Source organism: Lissotriton helveticus, chromosome 7 (genome assembly GCF_964261635.1).
Source record: "Lissotriton helveticus chromosome 7, aLisHel1.1, whole genome shotgun sequence".
NCBI classification, from domain to species: domain Eukaryota; kingdom Metazoa; phylum Chordata; class Amphibia; order Caudata; family Salamandridae; genus Lissotriton; species Lissotriton helveticus.
In genome coordinates this window covers 1,010,612,154-1,010,638,736 of record NC_136068.1, presented here as the reverse complement: position 1 = coordinate 1,010,638,736, position 26,583 = coordinate 1,010,612,154, and the positions used below count along the sequence as shown (strand labels likewise).

At 46.5% G+C, this 26,583-nt stretch overlaps 1 protein-coding gene across 3 annotated transcripts in view; it reads left to right on the top strand.

Annotated features, from left to right (window-relative positions):
- Positions 1-26,583, top strand: part of GEMIN5 (gem nuclear organelle associated protein 5) — a 384,438-nt gene that overhangs the window by 246,593 nt on the left and 111,262 nt on the right. For all 3 annotated transcript variants that reach the window (XM_078653694.1, XM_078653693.1, XM_078653695.1), the window contains one exon: positions 11,019-11,141. In XM_078653694.1, coding sequence (XP_078509820.1) covers positions 11,019-11,141 — 123 coding nt within the window. The remainder of the gene's footprint in view (positions 1-11,018; positions 11,142-26,583) is intronic.

Sequence of the window (26,583 nt, the reverse complement as noted above, 5' to 3'; positions counted from 1 at the left end):
ATTTTTCCAAGTGTGGAGTTTTGAAACTATAAAATATTTACCTAAAATCAGCCGAACAACTAATTCCGATGTACTCACCTGTTACCAGGAGAGAACCCAATGCTGCATCATTTAGCCCAGCACTGACCCTGAAAAGTAATTTTAACCGTACTTACCAGTAACTTGAATTTCCTTCAATTGGAATCTATTGTACGATTTTCACCATAAAAGTTTCTAAGTGTCAATTTTCAAAAACTACAAATATTCCTTAAAAATCGCCTGTATGACTTAAACGCATTCTTTCAATTGTTTACAGGAGATGCACCGGGGCTGGATCCAGGATCCAACCCTGAGTTTGACAAAGTAACAATAACACTACTTGCCTGCTAAGGGAATTTCCTCCCATAGGATAATATTGGTGATTCTAGGGGTGTCAACTTTTTAAATACAATAATATTCCTTAAAAATCATTACTGTAACCAATGCGCTTTTACTTAACTGTTTACAGGAGATGTCCCAGGACTAAATTTAGGATCCAGTCCTGTGGTTAGAAAAGTAATCCATGAAGTAACTAATAGCATTTATCTAGAAATTCCCATTGAGCTCAATGTTTCATTGTGTTTGAAATTGTGTTGCCTATTGCAACAATTGTAACTAGTGTAATCCAAAAGTCTATTGCCTATTCAAAAAGTATTTAACTAAAGTAACTCATTCTGAGAAAGTATCTTTTGATACCTTGTTGGTTCTAAAATAAAACAACTATATCTTTTGATACAAAACAATTGGCCTAGAGTTCAGTCCTTGAATGTGTGAGACCATTTGCTGACTGAGGGTGTACAACAAATGCTTTACACTGTCCTCTGATAGTGCCTTACTGCTCGTCCAAACTACCACTTTAGAGAGTAAGGTTAGATCTAACTTTAGCCTCTGCCAAACCTCTGGGGACTGTGGACTGTGGACTCTATACACACTGTACCTTACCTTGGTCCAGTATATATAGAGCCACTTTCTTACAGTATTGCGCATTGGCATCAGCTCCATTGTAAGATTCTCTTTTCCTGCACGGAGGGTGAGAGTGAAAATGGAGCTAACCAATACAGTAAAGATGTCCATGCAGAGCAAAGTATTAAAGATAACTAAAGAATAGAAAATCTGCAACGTCAGGTGACTGAGGAGGAGGGTGGCTGTGTATGAATCTACAGCACTGCACGCCACAAACAGATGTTTAAATGGTAAGAAACATTTTCCACTTGGGCATGTTTGTCTGTAGATATACATGCTGTGCATAGACTGTAAAGCAGTCCTCTTTAAAGTGGTGGCTGAGCCCTGGGATGTTGCAGAACATTGGAAAAGAGTATGTAGGACAGCCTGGCCAGCTCTAGCTTGTCTGGCCTGGCCATCCACTCAGTAGTGTTTGGTAAAGGTATGAGGGGTGGACCAAGTAACTGCTTTACAGATGTCAGCTAGTGGTATATTACCTAAGAAAGCCATAGAAGCCCCATTCTTATGAGTAGATTGAGGTTTGGATGGGACTGGCAGGATTCTTTTAACTTTTGAATAACAAGTCTGTATGCATTTGACCACCCAGCATGCAAGACCGTCCTTGGAAATGGCACACCCTTTGTGTGGCTTGGAGTATGACATGAAAAATTGTTGTTTTACAGAAGGATTTTGTTCTGTCGATGTAGTACATTAGTGTTCACTTGACATCTAGAGTGTATAGAAGCGTGCTCGTCTACAGTCCCTGGTTGAGAAAAAAAGACTGGAAGCTTCATTGTCTCGTTAATGTGAAAACTATAGACTAATCTTGAATTTGGTCCTGAGGACCAGCCTATTGTGGTGGACCTGGAAGAAAGGCTCTTCTTTCATTGCAAGAGCGCGTATTTTGCTAACCCGTCCGAGGGAAGTTGTGGCTACAGGGAAATCCACCATCCAAGAGAGAAATTGCAGTGGGTAACAGTTAAGGCGTTCAAAAGGTATGCCCATGAGTCTTGTAAGTACTAAGTTAAGGATCCATCCAGGAGGCATCCACGGTAAATAACCCTTTTGAGGCCTTTCATAAAGGCTTTAATGACTGGTATTCTGAACAAAGAAGCATGTCGGCTATTTGCAAGTAGGCAACTATAGCAGCTAGATGTAACCTACTGGAAGTGTTGACAATGCTGGACTTCTGCAGGTGGAGTAGGTAACAGACAATGTCTTATACTGATGCTGTGAGAGGATTGATAACGTTTAGGGAGACATTGTTGCACAAAATGTTTCTGTAGGAAGCTGGCTCTTTATATAGTGGACCAAAAGAGGGACATTGTATAAGGAGTTCAGGCAAACCCCAGCTGGTTTACAGAGGCACAAATTAAACCCCAAATTCTGTCTTTTTTGGTGGTGTGGGCGAGCAGTTAGGTATATCAGAGTGTAGTGCTAAGCATTTATTGCACACTCAAAGGCAGTAAGTGAGACACACTCAAAGAAGAAATCTGATGCCAATTTATAAAAGACTTATTTTTTTATACAAATGTAGATAGCAAGATTATTGAAATCAGGTAAGTACTTTTCTTGATATGAATTTGCACAGGTTTCAAAAGTTGACAGTGCAATTTCTGTAGAGGTAATGTTATCCTCTGGGGGATAAACATGTACTGCATTCGGGCACTTTTCAGCGACTTACAGAACTGTTCTACTGGACTTAAGGTGATTATGGGGGACAGTTCAGAACGTCGCTAGGCTCCGATCAAGACACTGGGGTGACGCCTGCTCTTCCTTTTACTCTAAGTATGCTAGGAGCATTGCGATTTTGATAAGAAAAGGCCTGCCATGGCACCCTGCTCATACCGTCATAGATACTGAAGGCTGTTATCTGATCATTATGGGCACTCTATATGCTCAACCCGTGATCCTAGCAGCTGTCTACGGTCCATACTCTGAAGGCCAGAATTCTACCCCCATATTTGGAAACACATCTCCTCCTTTGGCCCACTCCCATTGCTATGGGGCGGAGATTCCAACATTGCTCCACACAAACACCCTAGACCGCTCTGGCCCACGCATACTCCACCCACAGGCCACTCTGCACTCCATTGTACAGGACAACTGCTGGATCGACGGCTGGAGACACCATCACTCTGAGAAACACGAAGGCACTTGCACTTCCCACAACTCCTGGTCCCGCATCGTCTAGTCACCCGCAATGTACTGGGCTGGATCATCTCCGCTTCACACCTTGCGCGTACACTATCGTTGCATTGCACCTTCCCCCACACACACTTCCCGATGCAGTGTTTCGAGAAGAGCTCCGTGAGGCCATGGTTGAATTCTTTGAATTAAACATTGGCTCAGTAGATTCCCCTTCTACTCTCTGGGAAACTTTCAAACTCATGATCAGAGGTGAATGTATTCCATGGCAATCTGGGGTCCTAAAATCTCTCGGGGGTATTCTGGACAGACTAGAGGCGGAACTTAAACAGCTTGACCTGAATTACGCCAGCAACCCTTCCCTACTAGCCGTCATACGCCAGAAATATGACCGAATACCAGTCTGAGGCCGAACGCGAGATCACATACCTGGGCCACTGGACACAGGGGCACCGATATGTTGAGGGTGACCGCCCCGGCAAGACCCTCACACATTTGCTAAGAAAGTCACACACCGCCTCATATATTACGGAACTACACGATGACGATGGGGGCAGAATCATTTCCCCTCAAGGCATACTCGACGAAATCTCTGCATTTTACTCTAACTTATACACTGCTGGCACCGAGACTCCTTCGGACGTCCTCACACAATACTTTGATACTATTGAGCTGCTCTGGTTCAGTAATGCACATCGCAAATACTTGGATGAAACCTTTACCTCCCAGGAGATTGCACAGGTGATGTCCGGCCTCCCCGGAGACAAGGCGGCTGGTTCAGATGGGCTGACAGCAGCTTTTTATAAAGAATATGCACTCATCCTGCATCTTGCCGCAATGTATAACGAGTCCATCGAGGTGGGCCACTCCCTGATTTCTCTCCGCGAGGCATTAATTACTCTCTTACTCAAGCCTGGCAAACCTCAGAATCCTGCGACTAGTATCGGCCACTCTCTTTAATTAATAAGGATACCAAGATTTTATGCTAAACTAGTTGCTAACCGCCTTCTTGTCATGTCTCATCGCTCGCCTGGACCAATCCGGTTTTATCCCCGGCCGTGCCTCTTCGCACAATTTGCGCGCCATCTTTTCCATTATGCACCAGATTAATCCTGCTCTCCCGGCTGTCGCAGCCTTGTTGGATGCCACTAAGGCATTCACCTCTTTAGAATGGCCCTTCCCTTTGCCCTTAAAAGCCGCCTGGGGTTCAGTCCACCCTTCATGAGTAAAATCAAGCTAAAATACACACTGCCAGCAGCACGTATCCGTGTAAATGGCCAACTTACAGAACCTAAACGTTTCACCAGAGGCACCAGGCAAGGATGCCCTCTGTCTCCTATGCTTTTTGCCATTGCCATGGAGCCACATGTGGCACGCCTGTTACAGCACCACACGCAGAGGGGCATCCGGTTTTCATCCCATGGTCTGGTCACGTCTATTTATGCAGATGATGTGGCACTCTTCATTCGTGACCCTCAAGAAAATGTATCCCCTATGACGATAAGAGGTTCAGCAGCTACTCCGGAATACAGGTCAATTGGGCGAAATCAGTCTTGTTTCCTCTAACTGACTCCACCCATCCCTTCCCCACTGAATACCCGATACAGTGGGCAGCTGGCCTGACTAAATACTTGGGCATCCAGCTCACAAAGGATACAGAAGAGGTGTGGAGAGCAAAATACGGCAGAGCGATGGATTGGCTGGAGTCTAAAATTCTTACTTGGAAAACCCTCCCACTCTCACTAGCGGGTAAAATCGCAATTGCCAACAGCCTGATCCTGCCCAAATTCCTATACCTTTTTAAAAATATCCCCATGCCACTCACATCTCACTTTTTTCCAGAGATTGCGATCTAACATGATTTGAATTTTTTGGGCGGATCGCCACCCATGCATAGCATACGAAACGCTGACACTGCCCTTTTCTCGTGGCGGGATGGGCGCTCCCAACTTCAAACTCTATGCCTACTCAGATCAGGCTAGCTTTCTCTACTTTTGGTTACACCCCACACCATTCCAACCTCACTTCGCGGTCGAAACTGACTTCGCCTCCCCATGGCCACTGCAGACGGCTGTGTTCCTCCCTTACACAGCCTGGGCATGACACTGTAGCATGCATGCCTTGGGCCTGGGATGGGATTCGTAGACACAAGAGTTAATACGTTGTATGCTCCGGCAATGCAACTGGCAAACAACCCCTCATTCCCCCGTCTGCAGACGTCTGGCATGGCACGACGAGCTGCCACACTAGGCATCAAAATCAACGCTGATCTATATCCCAATGGTCAATTTGTCTCTCTCCCAGAGAACGCAACCCCACTAGACAAATTACTATACTATCAGATAAGAGCTACCTGCAGGGCTGCGAATGATACTTTCCCCAATTCCCGTTCCCCGAGCGCTGCACTGTAATACATTCATACTGCCACTTCCCGCAAACTGTTTACTAGACTCTATGCACTGACACTCTCGGACTCCCCAGATGATACCGAAAGGGCACGCCTCACCTGGCTGACTGATCTAGGAGACTAGCCAACACCGGAACAGTGACTATACTGCTGCAACCAAGCTCAAAAACTTTCTCCCAGCTATCGATCACGCCTTATACATTTTCAAATACTTGCATAGATTGTACTGCACATCCACTGCTCTCTACAAAATGGGACTGACCACTGACGCAAACTGCATGCGATGCTCTGCCCCAATGCATAATTCGTGCACTTGGCTTGGACGTGCCCTAGAATTGCGTCTTTCTGGCAAGACATTTGCCATATCATCAGCGAGATCACCACGGACACCATGACTTGTCTCTTAGGGTACGTTGAAGCGATCCCAGACTCCAAGTAACGTTTCTGGGAACCCGTCTAAGGTTAACTTTTAGGTCAGGGAGAAGAGGGGAAAACAATGAATACAATAGAAGAAAAGCTCCCTCGTGACCTTTACACTATTTTTTCAGGGTACAACCTCTGATCATCATGGGCATAAACACATTACAGTAACACAATCTTTTTTTGTTTTCTCATTTTTTTTATTATTTAAATTATTTTTTCCATTCAATTACTTCTTCTTTTGCATCATTATTCTCAGTTTAAAAAAAAATATTTTCTTAATTTCAAATTACATTATTTCCATCTTAAATCACAATACAAAAATTCATAAGTCCTATAACAATATATAGATAACCTTATCAACAGGTCGAGAACAACCCAAACACAACACTCTCTCACACTCATCCACATTCACAACTTCATCTATTCATATTCATGACACACTCTCTTATTGTTCTATCTGTTGTCCAGTATGGAACCACTTTGATGAGATTTTACAAGGACTTGGCCAACGTGTTTCGGTGGAAAATAACAGCAATGAAGAGCACCTTCATCAGGACCCGCCAGATAAATCAATGAGTGTTCTCTATGACCCAGAATTTCATACTCCATTTAGATTCAGTTTTTCCACGTATCGCTCAGGAAATTGCACCATGTAGCAACCACAATTTTTGGTTATTTCTCAAGTTATCCTTATGTAATAGCAGGGGGACTTCTGTCTTTGTTGTGTCCCACGTGGCTAGCTCCACACAAGTAGCTTCATTATCTCAAAAGGGCCATAACATCTGTAGTTCGCTTGTGTCCGTTGTTTAGCAGATATTTCCTATGCATGGAAAGGAACCTTCAAATGTTTTTCGTTTTTCTCTCTTTCTTTTGACCTTAAATTTCTATTTCTTCTCTGTCAAAGGATATCTTCTATTATTCCAGGCTGTGTTCCATCCAATTACTTTTTTAATCTGCGTCTTTCTCCACAACCGTCCAACGTGTAGCAGCTCGCTTCTTCGATCCCAAACTCCAGCCGACGATTGGACGCAATGTTGTTGATTCTTGCCCAGCAGGTTGGCAATCTACTGGGGTCTGAAACCGGCACCATCCCCCAAGGCCTCGTTGGCTGACGCTGCACACTGCCAAACTCATTTAAGCTGCAACGGACTGCTGAGGAAAACCAAACCATTGACAACGCTACAGCCCATACCTCCACAACTGACCTAGTTGAGATGGACAATGTTGATTTGAGCCCCTATGCAGATGTGATACTGTGAATCCTGAATGTCGTTCTTATGCTCAGATTTTTTACATGTTGACATGCGCAAATGTTAACGGTTGAGGCTTTCTTACCCATGATCCAGATGCCTGGAGAGTAATTGCTTGTTCATATACATAACTTGTAATGCTTACTTACCCTAATCGAGTAAAAAAAAAAGTGAGTATGGGGAAAGGTCCAAAGCAACTCCAGCATGTAACTTCAGGCTGCACTGGGGCTGCCGGGTGCAGAGGTGCGGTACAGCGTCAGGTACCCCATTCACTTCAGTGGCGATCTGTTCGGTTAAAAAGAGACTGCAAGTGTGGACTGGGGGGCACATCGCAAGGGGACTCTTGAGATGTGAAAGTTGGTTTCTGTTGCAATAACTCCTCCCCACCCCCCACACCCACACCCACACACACACACTTTTTGCCAGACTACTGATGCACTTTGACTTGATGTGCCCTGGGTCCCTGCGAATCCGGTCCCCAGGGCCTGTGTTCTTCCCCCAAATCTAACCCAATTGGCATCTCTAGCCACAGGTCAGCCCCTGGTAAATGGTACCACAGGTACCCAGGGCACTGATCAGGGAAGACCTCTGAGGGCTGCAGCACTTATTGTGCCACCCTTAGAGGCCCTGTACCTTTGCACACACACACACTGCCTTTGCAGGCTGCGTGTTTTGGTGCAGAACAAAGTGAAGAGTCGACATGGCACACATCGTGTGTGCCATGGCTACAACCCACTGCCCTGGCATAGATCAGTCACCCCTCTAGCTGGGTGCCCTATACCAGTGGTGACGGTACAGGTGCATGAGCCCTGTACCCCTACAGTGTCTAAGTCCATTCTTAGGCATTGTAAATGCAGTGCTGCCATTAAGAGTATATGGTGCTGAAAGCTTGTCATTACGAACTCCACAGCACCATAATGGCTACACTGAAAACTGAGAAGTTTGGTATCAAACTTCTCAGCACATTAAACCTACACTGATATCAGTGTGAGATTTAATGACACATGCACACATCGGGCATCTTAGAGATGCCCCCTGACAAACGACCAGCCTCTGGTGGGTTCCCTGAGTGGTACACACCAGCCTGCCACCACAAGACATGTTTCTGGCCCCCTTGGATGGGAGCCTTCGCTCCCTGAGCCCATAAACACACCTCCCCCAGGCCAGGAAGAGCCCTCTGCGGCAGGGGAGCTTCAAAGGCCTGGCAGAACCTTGTAATGCGACTCCCAGCCTCTCCTGCTATCAGGAGCAGGCCCACTTCCTATCTCCCTTCCTTTTCGGCGGGAAGACAGGTGGGAAAAACTAGCCAGCCCAGAAGGTGTGCCCACCTCTGCCAACTCCACCCCTCAGGTGGGGCAGGCGAGGTGAAGCCCACTCTTCAGTGCCCGCCATCTTGCAGATGGCAGTCACTCCCCAATCAGGATTAGGGATTGTGTTCACTCCCCCACGTGGAGTGAGCACACCAAGGGTGTAGTCACCCTAAGGTCAGCAGCCCATTGGCTACTGACCTAGAGACCTAAAACGCCCCGTAAATACAGTATTTAGGGGGCAGCCCTGAACTAAGAAAGCAGACAAGAACCTGCAACAAGAAAAGGAGAACCGAACAGCTGTGCCGAAGCTAACAAGAGGAAGACGCCCACTGACTTGTCCCCAGCCCTACCAGCCTGTCTCCACCTCGAACCTGCTCCTGTGAAATTCCGGTGTGTCCAGCAGCCAGCAACCTCAAAAACACTGGAGGACCGGTCTGCCTTCAACCACAAAAACGTTGTCTCCCGTGAACACCGGATTTGTTCATCTGCAACCTTTGGCCACAGCCGTAAAACGCAAATTCGCACCACTCTGTACCCGCCGTCCATGGCCCTTTCAAACTCCCCAGCCCCCCTCCCCGGGTCTTACTGGTCATCTGCCCTCTGTTCAGCTGAAGCATTTCCCAATGCCCTCTCCATAGGATCATTACGTTTTGGACTCCCAGGTGGAGACTCTCCCAAGTCCGACCCATGGTCTTTCATTCTGTCAACTAGCGCCTCCCAGGCTCTGTAAGCAATTGTTTACATGATTATCAATATCTTCTGTTGCTGGAATTTGAGTTCCCATAAACACCTGTTATACCAATCAAAGAAAGGACGGGCTGAGTTTAACTCGTGGCAACTTACCACCAACTCCTGGCTTATTTCTAGGGTTTTTGTACAAACTGGATCATAACATAATACACAGAATTCTGTAATCCCTGTGTATATACGGAAGTCATTAATTTCCTTATAATCGGCAACCTGTGATTCACCAAGTTGCCCATTATATAAAAACAAAAATTAAATGACGTGAGAACTCGACCCTTATAAGGTTATAACAGTTGAATTCTGATATCACAATGCCTGCTGCCAGGGCCAGCAGCTGAGGTGAAAGGCAGGTCAGGTCATAGAGCATAATTAGAACAGCTGTTTAAAGCAAAAAAAAAACATTGCTTTACTTTCTTCTGCACAGTTTTAATAGCTTACAATGACAAGCAGAGAGCATATTTATTTTTTGCATCCCTTACAGAAAAGCTCAAATCTTTTTGCATGTTTTTTCACACGTTCGGAGCTACTGCAGCCTTTTTTGTTTTTTTCAAAAACTGACTTGTATTGAACTATTACTAATATCTGTTTGTAAGAAATATCTAACTGGCTTTTGATGTGTTTAATTTTGTACTAGAAGTGCAAATGGGCTCGCTCTTTCATAAGAGCTACGCACCAAGGTTTTAAGTGGTTTGTGGGAAAGGTGATGGTGGGACCATGTATTATATGGGATTAAGTACTCCTGGGTGTACATGATAAGTATATTGCAAGTCACCAAGGAGTTCCATAACCTTATAGAGGAACTCTGCCTTTGTCCTCATTTCTTTATATGGTTATGGAACTCCTCTTTTACTTGCAATATCCCTATAATGTACGGCAGGGGATACTTTATCCCTGATATAATTCCATATTATTGATTAGATTGTAGGTTTAAGAATCTACTTGTTCAGTAGATTCGTACACCCCATTTCAGTGTGAGGAAAAGAATCTGGAAATGTCTCCTCAGGATTCTGCTGACAGAGTGGACTCAAGAATGCATGTAATGACCATAATGTACTGAGATTTCACAAATAAGAAACCACAGAGAAAAACGTCCAATAAACGTAAAGATTAAAAATAAGCTAGATAAATGAGCTCTCATCAGCAGCCAAACTCCTTGACTGAGTGTGAAGTAGTCAAGAAGCATGTTAGGTCTGAATAATATATGAAATTGCGGAATAATTTTATAGCTTTTGTTGAAGAATGCATGCTACCATGGGCAGCTGTTGTGTGCGTACCAGAATCAACAAATAATGCATGATCTAAACCAAATCAAGAAGCCAGAAAAAGAGAATATGTATGGGTGAAGCATTAAGCTTAGTAGGCTGTTAATTGAACAAATCCACAGCTACATTTCTCATTGCCACCTTCATCGGATGGTTAGAGATAATATATCCATCCAAAGGATTCTTCATCTTTAAGAGGATTCTCCATCATTACAGCTCGCTCAATTCAGTGGGTGAAGCCATAACCCACAGCTGTCACTGCCACTTTCATAATACATTACACTTCCGTTGAGTGGACAGAACCCAAGCTATCACTCCCTTTGCCGTAACACTAGTGGTTTCTGCAGTCATTTGGCGGCGACCACCTTCAAATAATATCCACATCACTTCACAGGCCAATTCTGCCGTAGTGTCCACAGCAGCTGGCAATTCAGGGCTTGTTCGTTATGCTGGACTGGCACTTATCTAAAATCTTGATTCATTTGTACAACTTAAATTTTCTTTTCTCTAGAGCCTACAGCGAAAAAGAAGAAGCCTCGATCTATGCTTCCCATCAGCACATCCATGGACCATCGGTCTAAGGAGGAGCAGCATATGGACTGTCTTGCTCTGGCAACATCTGTTCACTGCAAAGGTAGGCCCGGCAGTGCTCCAAAAGGTACAGAGGGGACGTTCTGGAGCACGGTTTGAATACTTTGGATGTTTGGAACCTGTACACACTGCAGTTCTTGTAATACTAGAAGACTAGGGTATGTGTAAATTAAATAACTGTGCAGTATACAGAACAGAAGAATAGCCTGGAATGTGTATGATGGCGAATACGCTGCGATGTATGTTGCAATTCTAGCTGCCTGCAGGGTGGCTGGCTGCCATTGATAACAGGCAACATTTTGTTATATTAACCCATAAATGTTTGATGGTAGAATTCCATATTCAATGTTTCTCCTTTCCATCATCTCTGTGTAAATACAAATTGATGCTCGTCTATGTTTGAAGACCTTATCCCTGGCTGTTTGGAATATTTTTAACAGCACTACAAAGTTGTTCACTTTGGCATTGCCACAAGTAAGTACTAAAATACACATTGCCAGTGTTTCAAAGTTCCTGGTTCTTTTTTAAACAATTCTCATGCTATAAATGTTTCAGGGAGATCACCTCCTAGAAACCTGGTGGATCATAACCCCAAATCCCTGGTTACTTTGATTTATAGACCGTCCTAGGGCTGTTTGAGACTTTGGGTCCCGTTAGTGCGAATATTCCCTCCAGTGTCTGTCAACTAAAAATCTTTACACCAAATAGCTAGTTTCTAGATACATGCCCCTAACATGTATTACCCAAGTGGGGCATCATTGTGAGTGCTGACTCACTGCAGGCTTTGCTTCCTACAGGAAAACCTTAAAAGACTGCAAAATGGGAAGGCTCCCTTATCTGGTCTTGCTCTAAACTGAATGATGCTGGACACCACCTACTGGAATGTTGCTAGGTTTATCCTTTTAACTAGAAGCCACATGTTTTGACCTTTATCTTGTTTGGGTGGCTCTTTTAAAAAAAAAAGAATGCTCGAGGCATATGAGCTGCAGATAGTACACTTTTGCATAGATCGCCATCTGGTGTTGGGCTCGGATGCTTGCACCTTGTTGTTGTCTGGGAAGAAGTCTTTTGTAGTCACGAGATAGGTGACTCCTCCCTTGGACGATAGTGCGCATGGGCATCGACTCCATCTTCAGATTGTTTTTTTCAGCCATCAGGTTCGGATGTAAGTAACTTCTGCGCTCTGGTTCGGCACCATATTCTCTAAACCTATTCGACGCGCAAACCATCATAAACTCAACGGTATTGTTTTCGATCGCGTGATCTTCTAAGCGCTCCTCAAATATTCCATTCCGGCGTCGACGCGGGCCACTAGACCTATCAACACTGTTCGATCCTACGGCTCATTGAAAGGACTCCATTTAAAAAATGCCCCCAGTGTGGAGCTAAGTTTCCACACAGTGACCACCACATGGTCTGTAACCTGTGTCTCTCGCCAGAGCACGACGAGAATAATTGCCAGGCCTGCGCCTCCTTTCGATCTAAAAAGACCATCTGAGATTGCCAGGCCCGAAGACACATCATGGCGCAACAGGAAGCTCCAGTACCGGAGTACATCTTCGATGAAGGCCCTGATGTCCCGGAAGAGGATTCTGAGGATCTGGAAATCGTGTCCGAAGCAGACGACTCCAACCACCCCATCGCTCAAGGTCAACAAGTGAGTACAACTGCCCCAACCCCAATCCCACCTCCAAAAAAGAAGATCCTGGTCAAGACTTTGCCTGCTGGCCCCTGTCGCGACCAAAAACAAGCTTCAAAAGCCCTGCCCCTGGGCCCGGCTCTGAAGATAAAGGACAAGCCTTCCGGTAGTTCCGGACCGAGCAAACCGTATATCATTATCCCACAGGCGCCATCTGCAGCGAAGCACAGAGCACAACCTACTCCGAAAAAGACATCGGCACCGACCACCCCCGTGCTGAAGGGAAAGGCATTGGATCCGAAACCGAAATATTCGGGACCGAAAAAGATTTCCACCTCCACATCGAAGCCAAAGGACCCAAAACCACCTTCCAAGACTCTGGAGCAGAAATCCAAACCTCGCTCGGACCCGACAAAATTGGCGCCGAAAGTATCTACCGAAGAGGAAGAACTTTTTTGACTGGATCCTATCGATCCGAAACAAAAAACACTCCACATAAACCCTAAAACAAGACATGTGTCTACTGTTCCACACAGCAAAAGGAAATTGGACACCCCAGACATTCCTGCAGTGCCTGTAAAGAAGGACTGTACTACTTCACCTTTACAACCCTCTTCTCCTGTTCTTACTACTAAGCCTGTCTCTCCTCCACACTCTCCTATACTTCCACCAAACTCACCACTACCACCGGGTGATGATGATTTAGGGGATGGGGAGACAACACTGACCCTTTAAATGATCCTGATAACGATACAGACGTACCACAAGACGATTGGGACTATTATAAGGACCCAGTAGATCCTCCAGACCTCCCTAATCCTCATGCATATCCAACAAATCCATCTCCCCCTGATGACAATATTGGTTTTAATCAGCAAGTAAATAGGGCATCTCAGTACCATGGTGTCCCAATGCATTCGGACCCCACAGTGGACGACTTTCTACTATACACCTTTGAACAGTCACTAAAGACTGTACAAACCCTGCCAATGTTAAAAGGTGTCATTAAACATGCCCCCGACATATTCAAGGACTCTGTTAGGACTAGAATTCTAAATCCAAGTATTGACAAAAAATATAAACCTGCTCCCAGTGATCCCGCCTACATCAAAGGTCAGCTCCCTTTAAATTCCCTAGTGGTAACTAACGCTAGAAAACGTGCCAACTCTCAAACCTCCGGTGATGCGCCACCTCCGGACAAGGAGTCTAAATTATTAGATGCTTCTGGCAAACGAGTTGCTGCCCAAGCAGCTAATAACTGGCAGATAGCCAACACGCAAGCATTACTTGCTAGGTATGATAGGGCTCACTATGACCAATTAGACACCCTATTGCAACATTTACCTGATCAATAAGACCAAGGCCAATGATTTAATTCAAGAGGGGAAATTAACTAATGCATCAATCAAATGTTCCCTTGATGCAGCAGACACCGCCTCTAGGGCCATTAACATTAGCGTGTTACTCAGACGACATGCCTGGTTGCGCATCTCTGGCTTCAAACAGGAGGTACAAACAACTATCCTCAATCAGCCGTTCAGTCAGCAACAACTTTTTGGACCGGCTCTAGACACCGCTCTAGAGAAAATGAAAAAGGACACAGAGACTGCTAAATCAATGGGAGCATTGCAGTCTCCATCCCCACGTGGTTCCTTTCGACGCTCCTTCTATAGGGGAGCATCCAAAAACATCAGTGCAAACACTGCTTTATATAAAAACACCACACAAACATCCCCCAACAGGAGATATTTTAGAGGTGGATACAGGGGAAATAAAAACAAAGGAAGAGGCCAAGGCAACAACAACACTCGCACCTTCCCCATTAATAAGCAGTGACTTCCCTCCACTCCCTCCAGACCATTCCACTCCAGTCGGAGGGAAACTATCACAGTTCCTACCTGTCTGGAATTCCATCACTACAGACAAGTGGGTAAGACAAATTATCCAGCATGGTTACTGCCTGGAACTTACTGCTACTCCACCCAACATACCACCAAAACAGCGCTCAATGTCTGGGGAACATCTAACACTCCTCAAGCAAGAGGTCCTTCACTGCTTCAAAAACATGCAATAGAACTAGTTCCAATACAACATCAGGGAACTCCCTGTATTTCCTTATCCTCAAGAAAGACGGGACCCTATGGCAATACTGGATCTCAGACCTCTCAATTTGTACATACAATCAGATCATTTTCACATTATCACATTATCACTCTTCAGCAAGTTCTTCCACTCCTTCAACAAGGCGACTTCCTTGTCACACTAGATCTCAAGGACGCCTACTTCCACATTCCCATACATCCTGCTCACAGAAAATACCTTAGGTTCACAGTAGACGGCCAGCACTATCAGTTCAAGGTCCTTCCATTTGGGGTGACGACAGCACCCAGGGTGTTCACAAAGTGCCTTGCAGGAGTAGCAGCACACTTAAGAAGACAACAAGTTCACGTATTTCCATACATGGACAACTGTCTGATAAAAGCCAACTCCTAGAACCAGTGTGCTCACCACACTTCTCAAACAATCCACTGTTACACGACTTGGGGTTCACACTAAACTACACCAAGTCACACCTTCAACCCTTCTACATACATCAGTATCTAGGAGCCACAATAGACCCTTGCAAAGCTTTAACATACCCCAATCCAGACAGGATAGACGGCCTGCAAACCCTCATCAACAGGTTTCAACCCCAACACTCTCTCCCAGATAGCTCATAAGAATGATGGACTCTTGCATTTTCATCGTACCTCAAGTAAGCCTTCAGATGCGCCCTTTACAAGAATGTTTAGCACATCAGTGGAACCAGGCTCAAGGACAACTTACAGATCTGGTGTTGGTGGACAGCCGCACACATCGCTCTCTGCAGTGGTGGAACACACAAAACCTTTCCAAAGGGCAGCCGTTCCTAGAGCCGATTCCACAGATTGTGCTAACAGACGCACCAATCACGGCTGGGGAGCCCATCTCCTAAACCATACAATTCAGGGCAGGTGGACCACTCAAACAAAAAGTGCTTCACATCAATCATCTTGAGCTACTGGCAATATTTCTAGCCTTAAAGTCATTCCAAGTACATCTTCTCAACAAGACTGTCTTAGCCCGGACGGACAATATGACAGCAATGTATTACAAACAAAAGCAAGGAGGAACACATTCTCTGCAGCTCTCTCGCCTAGCCCAAAACCTATGGAGATGGGCCATTCCACAAAATATATATCTCCTGGCGGAACATCTTCCAGGAGTAAACAATCAGGTAGCGGATCTGTTAAGTCGTCAGACTTAACAAATACACGAATGGGAACTTCATCCATAAGTTCTTCAACCTTTCTTCCAAATGTGGGGCCAACCAGACATAGATCTGTTCGCCACACATGCAAATGCAAAATGCCCAACCTTCGCCGCCAGGTTCCCACAACCATTGTCCAAAGGCAATGCGATATGGATGAGGTGGTCAGGCAGATTTGCGTACGCTTTTCCGCCACTCCTACTCATTTCACTAGTAGTAGGCAAGCTCAAACAACAGTCTCTCAAAATGATCCTAGTTGCTCCCTCATGGGCACGGCAACCATGGCTCACATCACTACTCAAACTATCACTAGTCCCTCATCAAAAATTACGGCTCTCCCCAAAGCTGCTAACGCAGAACCATGGAGAAATAAGGCACCCAGATCCAGCACAACTAAATCTAGCGATCTGGCTCCTGAAGTCTTAGAGTTCGGTTACCTGAACCTCCTACCAGACTATAAATATTATTAAGGAAGCTAGACGCCCCACTACTAGAGCTTGATATGCATCCAAATGGAAAAGATTTGTTATTTACTGCAAAAACAACAAAATTGACCCATTAGATGCTTCAATACAAAACATTATTTGCTATTTGCTCTATCTACAAAGATGCAATCTTGCATACTCATCAATCGGATTACATCTGCCTGCCCTCGCCGCCTACTTACAAAACAGACAACATTTGTCATTGTTTAGAGTACCTGCAATCAAAGCCTTCATGGAAGGCTTAAAAGGATAATTCCACCCAGACTGCCACCATCTCCGGTGTGGAACCTAAACATTGTTCTTACTAGACTCATGGGTCCCCCATTTGAGCCTTTACACAAATGCGAATTACAATGCCTTACATGGAAAGTAGCGTTGTCTTGTCACAATCACCACTCTTAAGAGAGTAAGTGAGATCCAGGCTTTAACCATACAAGAACCATTTTTACAAATACATCCAAACAAAGTGGTTCTTAGAACAAATCCAAAATTTCTTCCAAAGGTAATTTCTGCTTTCCATCTTAATCAATCAGTAGAGTTACCAGTGTTTTTCCAAAACCCAGATTAAGTAGCAGAGAGAGCTCTTCACACGCTCGACGTCAAAAGAGCTTTACTTTATTAAACAGGACTAAACCCTTTAGAAAAACCAAACAACTGTTTGTAGCTTTCTCACCACCTCATAAAGGCAACCCCATCTCCAAAGCTGGAATTGCCAGGTGGATAGTGATAGTCAAATGTATTCAAATATGCTATCAAAAAGCAAAATACACTTTAACAATTCCCCCTAGAGCCCATTCAACACGCAAACTAGGGGCTTCCATGGCATTCTTAGGGAACATTCCCCCAGAACACATTTGTAAGGCAGCAACTTGGTCTACTACACACACCTTCACCAAACAGTATTGTGTTGACGTGCAGGCCAAGCAACAAGCTTCTGTGGGCCAAGCTGTTCTTAAGACACTTTTTCAAACTACTGCAACAATTACAGGTGACCACCGCTAAGGGAGACACTGCTGTACAGTCTATGCAAAGGTGTACTATCTGCAGCTCATATGCCTCGAACGAAAAATGCTACTTACCAGTACGCATCTGTTCTTGGCATATAGAGCTGCAGAGTAGTACACGCCCACCCACCTCCACGGGACCTGTATCTGTTCCAGTTTTTATCTTAATTAGATACACTTACATGGACATCTATTCTATTTCTTACAAACTCCATAATTTCCCTTCATGGCGAAAAACAATCTGAAGATTAAGTCGATGCCCATGCGCGCTATCGTACAAGGGAGGAGTCACCTATCCTGTGACTACAAAAGACTTCTTCCAAGACAACAACAAGGTGCAAGCATCCGAGCCCGACACCAGATGGCGATCTATGCAAAAGCGTACTACTCTGCAGCTCTACATGCCAAGAACACATGCATACCGGTAAGTAGCATTTTCCATATGCTGGAAATTGCAACAAACCTGAAATCTAAGATTTTCTGCTTTGCACCTAGAGCTATTTGGGCAGAGAGCCCCAAGTAGTTCATATACCCCTATCTGGCAGGCATAAACCATTGATTAAGTCAATTTACAACGATTGTTGAAAAAATCCTCAGACCAGACTGCCTGGTTTTGAGCCTTTATCTTCTTTGGTTGTACACAAGTCAACAGTGAAAGTCAGTCTGTATGGCAAAATGTTATTGTTGAGTGAAACAATAAGTGGTTTCCCATTTTAGCTCTCGTAGGACATTATGCCCTCACCTATAGTCTGAACTGATTGACACCAAACTTGGCAGGAAAGTGGAACTTTACTCAAATCGTGCTTGTTTTCTTGAGCGTTAATCTGTTCAGAAGTTCTTGAGATATTTTGTTACAAAACAAAGGTGCAGAGAGGATAATAAAGAGTTAACACATTCATATTTCTCAGCCATCTAAACTCTAGAGTCCATCACATTTTCAAATTTTAACACAATGTGCTTGGCTGCATTGGGGCTGAAAAATGTTTTCGTTTTTTTCCGACCATCTTGAAACTCTTGAGTCTGCTCTCATTCATGAGTTTTGCTCTATGCAATACATTTTTCACAGCCATAGATGACCATCTCCAAATGTGCTTATTCCCAGGGCAGTGGTGGAAGGGACCCAAGCGTGGAAAAATCAAAAGAATCCCTTAAGAGCATTTTTGGAGCAGGGCTCTTAAGTCAAAGCAGACTGGTGAGATTGTCTGCGGCCATTTTAGGTACTTAACTCTACCACCATTTTGCGCCTGATTCAGCTACTCATTTTCAGGTACTATAAAAGAAAGAAAATATTTAAAAAAAATAAAAAGCACAAGCAAAGCCAAAACCAAAGTAAGTGTCTGACTTAGACTGGGAGTCAAGAAGTGGGTCAGACTGTGACTAAGTGCAGGGTAGGTCAGATGGCCATTGCGGTTTGAGCACAGAGTCTCACCTCCAGCCGGCCCAGGTGTGTGAGTGTGTATGTATATAGATATAGATATAGATATAGATATATATAGATATATATATTATCACAAGATGATCCTTAAGCCTGAGATCGCTCGACAGTGTGTGCTCGGCCCAGGGGCTGGATCGTAGCCCAATAATTAATTATAAACACAAAGAGGGCGGCACAACTGGATACTATTCAGAAGCTTTTATTTCACAGACACTCCACCGACTCGGTTCAGCCTCACGGCTTTTCTCACGGTCAGCAAGTCCTTTTTTACTTTTGGTTTATATACTGCCCCATCATAGCCATAAGGTGGCATTGTGGGATACGTAGTCTGTCAACCAAATTAATACATTAAAAACAGGCAAAGGACTGGTGTGCTCTGATTGTACAAGTATAGTACTTAGCGTCCTTAGTTAATTTCACTAGGGGCTCCTTTATGCAAAAATACTGCAGTGTTGGGTATAGTACCCGATTACAGTCAGTTCAAATTTGCTGAGTTCAAGTTCACTCGAGGTGTATGTGGAGATCCTCTCCAAAGTTCATGCCTCTAGGGTGTTTTGTTCGGAATTGGATTATGAAACGTGATTCCATCTGTCGTAGGAGACGGACTGTATCTCCTCCTCTCTCTTGTTTGGTCAAGAGAGAGGAGGAGATACAGTCTTGTTTGGTCAAGACTTCAATCAAATAATAAAAAAAGCTTCCACCAGATTCCTCACTGTGGCCCCTGCTTCTTTGTTTGTCGGAGGAGGTTCCTGCCATATTACTGCGCGGTATCCAGAAACGCGCTACAGGGGTCCCGTTCTACTAAGTGGTCCTGGCTCTTCTGGATTCTGCTTCGGCGGTTCGTGTATTCTCCAAGGTATTGGATGCCAGGTACTCGCCTCCCCGTACTTTCGACTCCAGAGCGGCTGCCATTTGGTCCGTGACTTCACGGAGGACCAGGAATGCACTGTCTCCCTGAGCCCTGCCTGGGTGTCGGATGTTCCTGGAGGCTGGAACGTTTGGGGGCTGGAGGAAGTTTATAATGATTTTATTTACTGGACATTGACATTGGGTGTTTCGTTCTTTTGCCTGCAAAATGCTGAATCCACATGGACTCACCCCGCATGCAGCACGTACCTGGGAAATGCATCCTGGGTCTTGAGGTTCCTACGAACTACAAGTTGTGAGCAGTGAGTAATTAAGGGGTGGGGCATACTCCAACGAATAGGAGTGCGGCAAAGACATTGATAACGAGCAGCAAGTCTCCAGTTCATGTTCGGCAGCATCTGAGGAAGACCGTTTTGCGGTCGAAATGCATTATGCTATGCCTTCAATCAAATAATAAAAAAAGCTTCCACCAGATTCCTCGCTGTGGCCCCTGCTTCTTTGTTTGTCGGAGGAGGTTCCTGCCATATATATAAATATATATATATATACACATATTATAAATATATATATATATATATATATATATATATATATACATACACACATATTATATATCTAATTCTAAAGTATCCCAGCCACAGTGGCGCAACACCAGAGCACAGACTCCAGAAGCAGGGCTGTAGATAAATTCCTTTATTTACACATCAAGGTCCAAATGACGCGTTTTGACCGCCAGACCTGCGGCCTTAATCACTATATATATATATATCTCCAATTAAGATTTTGTTAAATCGTCCCTCGTGGAGTGGCGTTTCTAAGATCTGGGGCACCCTCGAAAGGATATGTATATGTATGGGTAGTTATATATAGGATCATATTTCCATAGGAAAAGTTTTTTTTCACTTGCCTATAACGTTGGCACCGTTTGACAAAGTTTCACGGAAGTTTACAAAAGAAAGTGCTCCGGTGATTCTTGTAGCACATGGAAAGTTGTGGGGGCTGAGAAAAATGTGGTCGAAAAAAGGGTGCGTTTGCTATTTTAATTCCCATAGAAACCTGTCAACACGACTACAGCTCGAACCACTGAATGGAATTGGACCAAATTTGGCAGAAAGGTAGGTGTTGCTACGCAGATTGTGCTTTTTGTTATTTGGTGCAAATTCCTTCAGTGGTTGTTGAGAAATTTAAGAAGAAAAAGATAGTGATATCTATTGTTGCGAAGCCTTCGCGGCAAAGATGAGCTCATGCAGAGAAATGCACAGCTCTGATTGACTGCCAACACTTTAAGCAGGAACTTTTGGCAGCCATCTTGGGGCTTGGCTTCAGAGTCCAAAGAAAAAAAAGTCAAAATAAAGAAAAGTGGGCAGTGTAGGGATACCCTGACGCCCAAGCCATGGTCTAAGAGTCCCCCTGGGGCCCGCCACGGCATAAAAGCATTTTTTTAACCCGTTTGACGCAAAATCGCAATATTCGTACTTTTCCTGATTTTGTTTTTACATTTTCTTATTTAAAAAGCAAGCTAAGGCTCCTGTACTTGTTCTAAAATTACCCCCGGGTGGGATAGGACCTGGGGGCATATCATAAATATAGAAGGCGGGTGCACAGCCCCCCCTCTCCTTGGGCTAATCAAAACCCCGGGGACAGCCATCTCCTCGGGCACTTTTTATTATGTATGTATGCTGGTGGGCCCACTGGCCCGCCCGCAGCCCCGGGCACCGCCACCTCCCTAGGTCATATTACAATCATATGGGGAGACCTTACAGACCCCCCTGCTGCCGGGATCACCACTTCCTGGGGCTTTCTATATTGGGCTTGGGGAGCCTCACAGACCCCCACCACCTCCCTGGGGCAGGCCCTAAAAGAAGAAAGGAGGGTGGCATGCAGCCTCTGCCCCCCTGGAGCCATACATGGCCCTGGGAATCACCACCCCGAGGCCTGCTCCAGCAATGTGTCGGGGTGCCCACCTCCAGGACATTGCAGTGTGCGATGGGTTGGTGGGAGCAATGCTTCTGCCAAGCCGTAGCAAACAGTGCTCCGCTTTCAGCAAGCGAGAGCAGAAAAAGCTCTCACTTGCTGAAAGCGGAGCATGTCTGTTTCCGTAGCAAACAGTGCTCCGCTTTCAGCAAGCGAGAGCAGAAAAAGCTCTCACTTGCTGAAAGCGGAGCATGTCTGTTTCCCTGCCCGCTGTCAAGCGAGCGGAGAAACAGACACACTGTTTTGAGATCCAGGGAGCTGCATGTTAGCAGCTCCTGGGGTCTCAAAGCAATGCCGGCTACTGCAGGAGGCGGGGAGCTGGGAGGGACTGCGGGGGCCTTCAGGTTTCCCCTGTGGTCCCCAATGTTGAAATTGTGGGTGCCATGGATGGGACCAGGGCACCAACACTACACGCCAGGCCCTGGAGGATGGGGGATCCCCGTGCCTTAAGCAACCCGGTATAGGAGCTGCACGGACTCCTCTCTTTAAAAAAAAAAAAAAAAAAAGATATGGGGTCCCCCGGGACCGAAATTAGCCCGAGTGGAGATCTGCTCGGCCCCCCTCCCTTTCAATTGTATTAAAAAAAAAATTAAAAACCAAGTCGGCCATGGAGGGAGGCCACACGGCCCCTCTCACTTTAAAAATAAATAAATAAATAAAACGGGGCGTCCTGGGGGGATGGGGTCCCCGAGGGACCAAAGTAGTCCAGGAAAGGGAGTGCCACGTGGCCTCCTCCTTCCTAAAAATTAGAATAAAAAAAAAAAGCTAGCAACTTGCCGGAGGCCCCGCCCTCTTTCTTGATCACTCTGCAAACGCGCCTCCTGACGCACTGCTGGTTGACTGATTAAGGTCCCTTGGCTGCTGAGGGTCCTCCTTAGGAGCTAACAAGACCTCCTGCTACCTCCATTAAGCCCCACACAGTGGGATTGCCGAAAGGTGGTCAGAGCACTCTACTGTGAGTCCCTGGGCATCAAAGGAAAAGGAGGGAGACCGGCTCAAGGGGCGTTGGTAGACTACCAGAGGTAGCCAAGTGGACCAAAGGAAATACCAGGACACAATTAGGGGGTCCTGAACTAGAGGTTGCTGTGGCAGATCTGGTGACGTTTCTGAGAGAGAGCTCCTCACCCTGATAGCTGGTTACCGCAGTACCAATGTGGCCTTGTAGCCTGACACATTACTGCACATCCGAGTTATTTCCTTACAGCATACATGTGCAGAGCGGCAGGTCTGCAATCTCCTCTGCTCCTGCAACCCACTGAACTGTCGGGCTGAATTACCCTTTAGTGAAGCCCCTTAGCAAAGTGCTGAGAGCTTGTGAACGCCTGACCACTCGACAGGGAAGGCAGATAGAAGAAGGTACAGAGATAACTTGTTTGAACCTTTAAGGGTGTTGAAGAATGGTGGAGAGAAGGAGTTTTCTCAGGCTGGAGAAGATAAGGCTTTGTCACAGGATGAGAAAGTATTACTAAAGTGTATAAAGTTGGTACACAACAACCAGAAATCAGAACCATGCAGCATTAAATTGACTTTAAAGGAAATGATAAAAGAAAATGGAAGACTTGTGCTCGTCTATCTTTAATGTGTGGCTTTGATTGTGGTCTATCTATAGGTTGGATAGGGTTGTGAGAATCCATGAGGTGACAGTATTGGTATATTTATGAAGCACGAGTTCTTATTCAGCTTGTCGTTATTCTCCCTAAAATGGAAATTTAAACCTAAAAGGGTGTACGTAGTGCTTAGCTTTTGACTTCACTGTGGCTGGAGAATTTGTTAAAGTAACCAAAGGCTATAATTTAGGGTTCGAGGCATATGAGCTGCAGATTGCACACTGTGCATAGATAGTCACCTAGTGTTGGGCCCGGATGTTTGCAGTTTGTTGTTGTCCTGAAAAGTTCTTTGGAAGTCACGAGATAGGTGACTCCTCCTTTGGACCACATTGCGCATGGGCATCGGCTCCATCCCCAGATTGTTTTATTCTGCCATCGGGCTCAGAGATGTGTTTCCTGCGCTCCGGTTTGGAACCAAATTTCCTTCGGCGCGCAATCCTCACCCAGTTCGACGGTATTGTTTCGATCGCTCTCCATCTAAGCGATTCTTCACCACTTCGAAGTCTTCGATTCCGGTCGTCGACGAAGGCCTTCGGGCCTACCTAGGCCTTAGTTCCTGCCTCGTGGAAAGGACGCCATTCAAAAAGTGTCCTCAATGTGGGTCGACGTTTCCCCACACCGACCTACCTGAAGTGTGCAACATTTGCCTCTCACCGGAGCACGAGGCCAAAGACTGTTCCGCTTGTGCCTCATTCCGCTCCAAGAAGATCCGGGACCGACGAGCTCGAAGAACTATGGCTCGTTTGTCAGCTTCCATCCCCGACGACATCTTCGAAGAGGGCATCGACGTGCCAGAACACCAGCACGCCGAAGAGAGTACTGGCTCCTCAGATGCCGAAGACTCCGACGTCGAGGAAGTCACTCCAGCTCAACGGGTCCTAAGTAAGATCGGCGACACCAATCCTTCCTCAACACCCTCCAAACAGGCTTGGTGCACACCCTCACTTCGGGCCCGGGTGCACACCGAGAGACTGCTTCCCACGCCCCGCCTTCAGGCCCGGCAAAGAAGCCTACTAAGCCTTCAGGTAGCTCCGGCTCGAGCCAGCCTATCACCGGTGCCGATCCTATATCGACACCGAAGAAAAAGCCATCTTCCTCAACCACGCCGACCGTTGCTCCGACACCTAAGCACTTGGCGCCGAAGACTGGCAGCGGCTCATCGATGCAGAAACCACACTCGGAGCCCACTAAAAAAACGCATAAAGCTCAAGAACACGCTTCAAACCCAAAAAACACCCAGAACCGAAGAAAAAGGTTCCGGTAAAGGACATTTCAAAAGGGCACACTTCTAAACCAAAAGACCCAAAACCAGCTGCCGACTCGGTGCCAAAAAAAACCTACGGAGCCAAAATCCTCGACGCCGAAGGATTTGCCCTATTTAGAGGAACTTTTCACACCTGATCCTAACCAAAAAACCCTTGTAAGGGGGCGTGGTCTGACCACCGAGCGAAATGGCCGCTTAACTCGGCGGCTCCGCTGACCAAGCCACTAATCCGGCATCAATCCGTATAGTTGACACTGCACCTCGGGCCCCCGCAGAGCCTTCCGGTCAGGTCGATCCTCCGGTCGCCTCCCTGGCGGAACTGGATCCCTGAGACGCGAGGACAAAGGCTCCGCTGCCCGGTGATTGCCTGAGAGGGCGCGGCCTGCGCGGGTGGGCTGAGCCGGGGACTTGATTTTCGCCCAGCCCGAGTGGGGGAGGTCTGAATTGGCAGCTGTGACGAGAGCTGAGGCGGGTCATCGCTGGCGCCTGGAGTGCGATAGCGGCCGCTGGCTGGAGCGAGACCCCTGCGGCTGCTGCGTGTCTGGAGGCGTGCTGCTGATCGGGACCTCCCGACCGACGCCTCGGGGCAGGACGTGGCGGCTGCTACGAGAGACGGCGACTGAAGAGCGGCCCCCTCCTCCGGAGCTTCACTGCCTGCAGCCGGCGCTGTGAGCGACGAGACAGGAGTGAAAAGGGGCCGATCAGGGCTCCTGTGCGATTTGTTGAGCCGCCCAGACGCGGCAGAATAGCAGCGACTGGAGCTATCTCTGCTGCGAGGGACATCGCAACCCGGCCGCCATTTACAGAACGGTCGGCCTGCCTGGCCACACTGCCATTCCCTGCTGCCTGCTGGAGGTGAGGCTGAACGCTCCCCAAGCCCTGCTGAGGAATCCTGACCATAGCTGCCTGACCTGAGAGCGGAGGCACAGTGACCTGAGGTGAGCTGTGTCTTGAGGCAGAGAACTGCTTGGAGGCCCGAGACACGTGGCACCTGGGGTGACTTTCTGGCGCACATTGCTGGCTGTGGAGGGGGGCGGATAGACATAATATAGCGTGCCTAACTGGTGACTTTGCTGCTGATACGGGGACTGAGAGGCGTGATTGGAGAGGCAGGGGACGTTTGAGCTGCCACAGAACGCTGATTACGCGAGTGGAGTGCTGGTGCCCGAGTAGAGAAACTGAGTGGCACGAATTGCAGTGCAGGACCCACATAGCTGAGGCTGGTGGCGCCATGGGGAAGCCAGATACGCGGCAACCAAAAATTACATTCGACAAAACAAAGCAGAAGGCTCCAAACCAGGACCAATCTGAGATGGATGCTGGCAATGAGGGCGCGCAACAATTCCCGGACGAGGATATTCGCCACATGTTTCAGGACCTGAAAACAAGCCTGCAGACAATTGACGCTAAGATGGACACCCTGGCTGCCCGAATGGATGGAATTACTAAACGCATGGACAAGCAGGAAGGCAGGGTGAGTGTACTGGAAACTAGGGTAACTGAAACTGAGGAGGGCCAGACGGAGCTGGAGAAGAAGGTTCGGGGCATGGATAAGGTTCTGGAACTGATACAGCAAAAGAATGAGGATTTGGAAGCGAGATCGCGCCGGAATAACGTACGCGTCACGGGCGTGGCGGAATCCACGGACATCCCGAACATGGAGCGATACATGGAGACCATGCTGAAAGACCTCTTTGGAGACGGCTTGTCCTCAATGTTCTTAGTGGAAAGGGCGCATAGGTCACTAGGGCCAACACCAAAACCGGGGGCCCCGCCTAGGCCAATACTGGCCCGAATCCTGAATTACAGGGACAGAGACGCTATACTGCGACTTTCCAGGGAAAAAGGCACGATTCGGTATAATGGCAATAACATAGCAATATATCCGGACTTCACTCTCCAGGTGCAGGCAGCCCGCAGG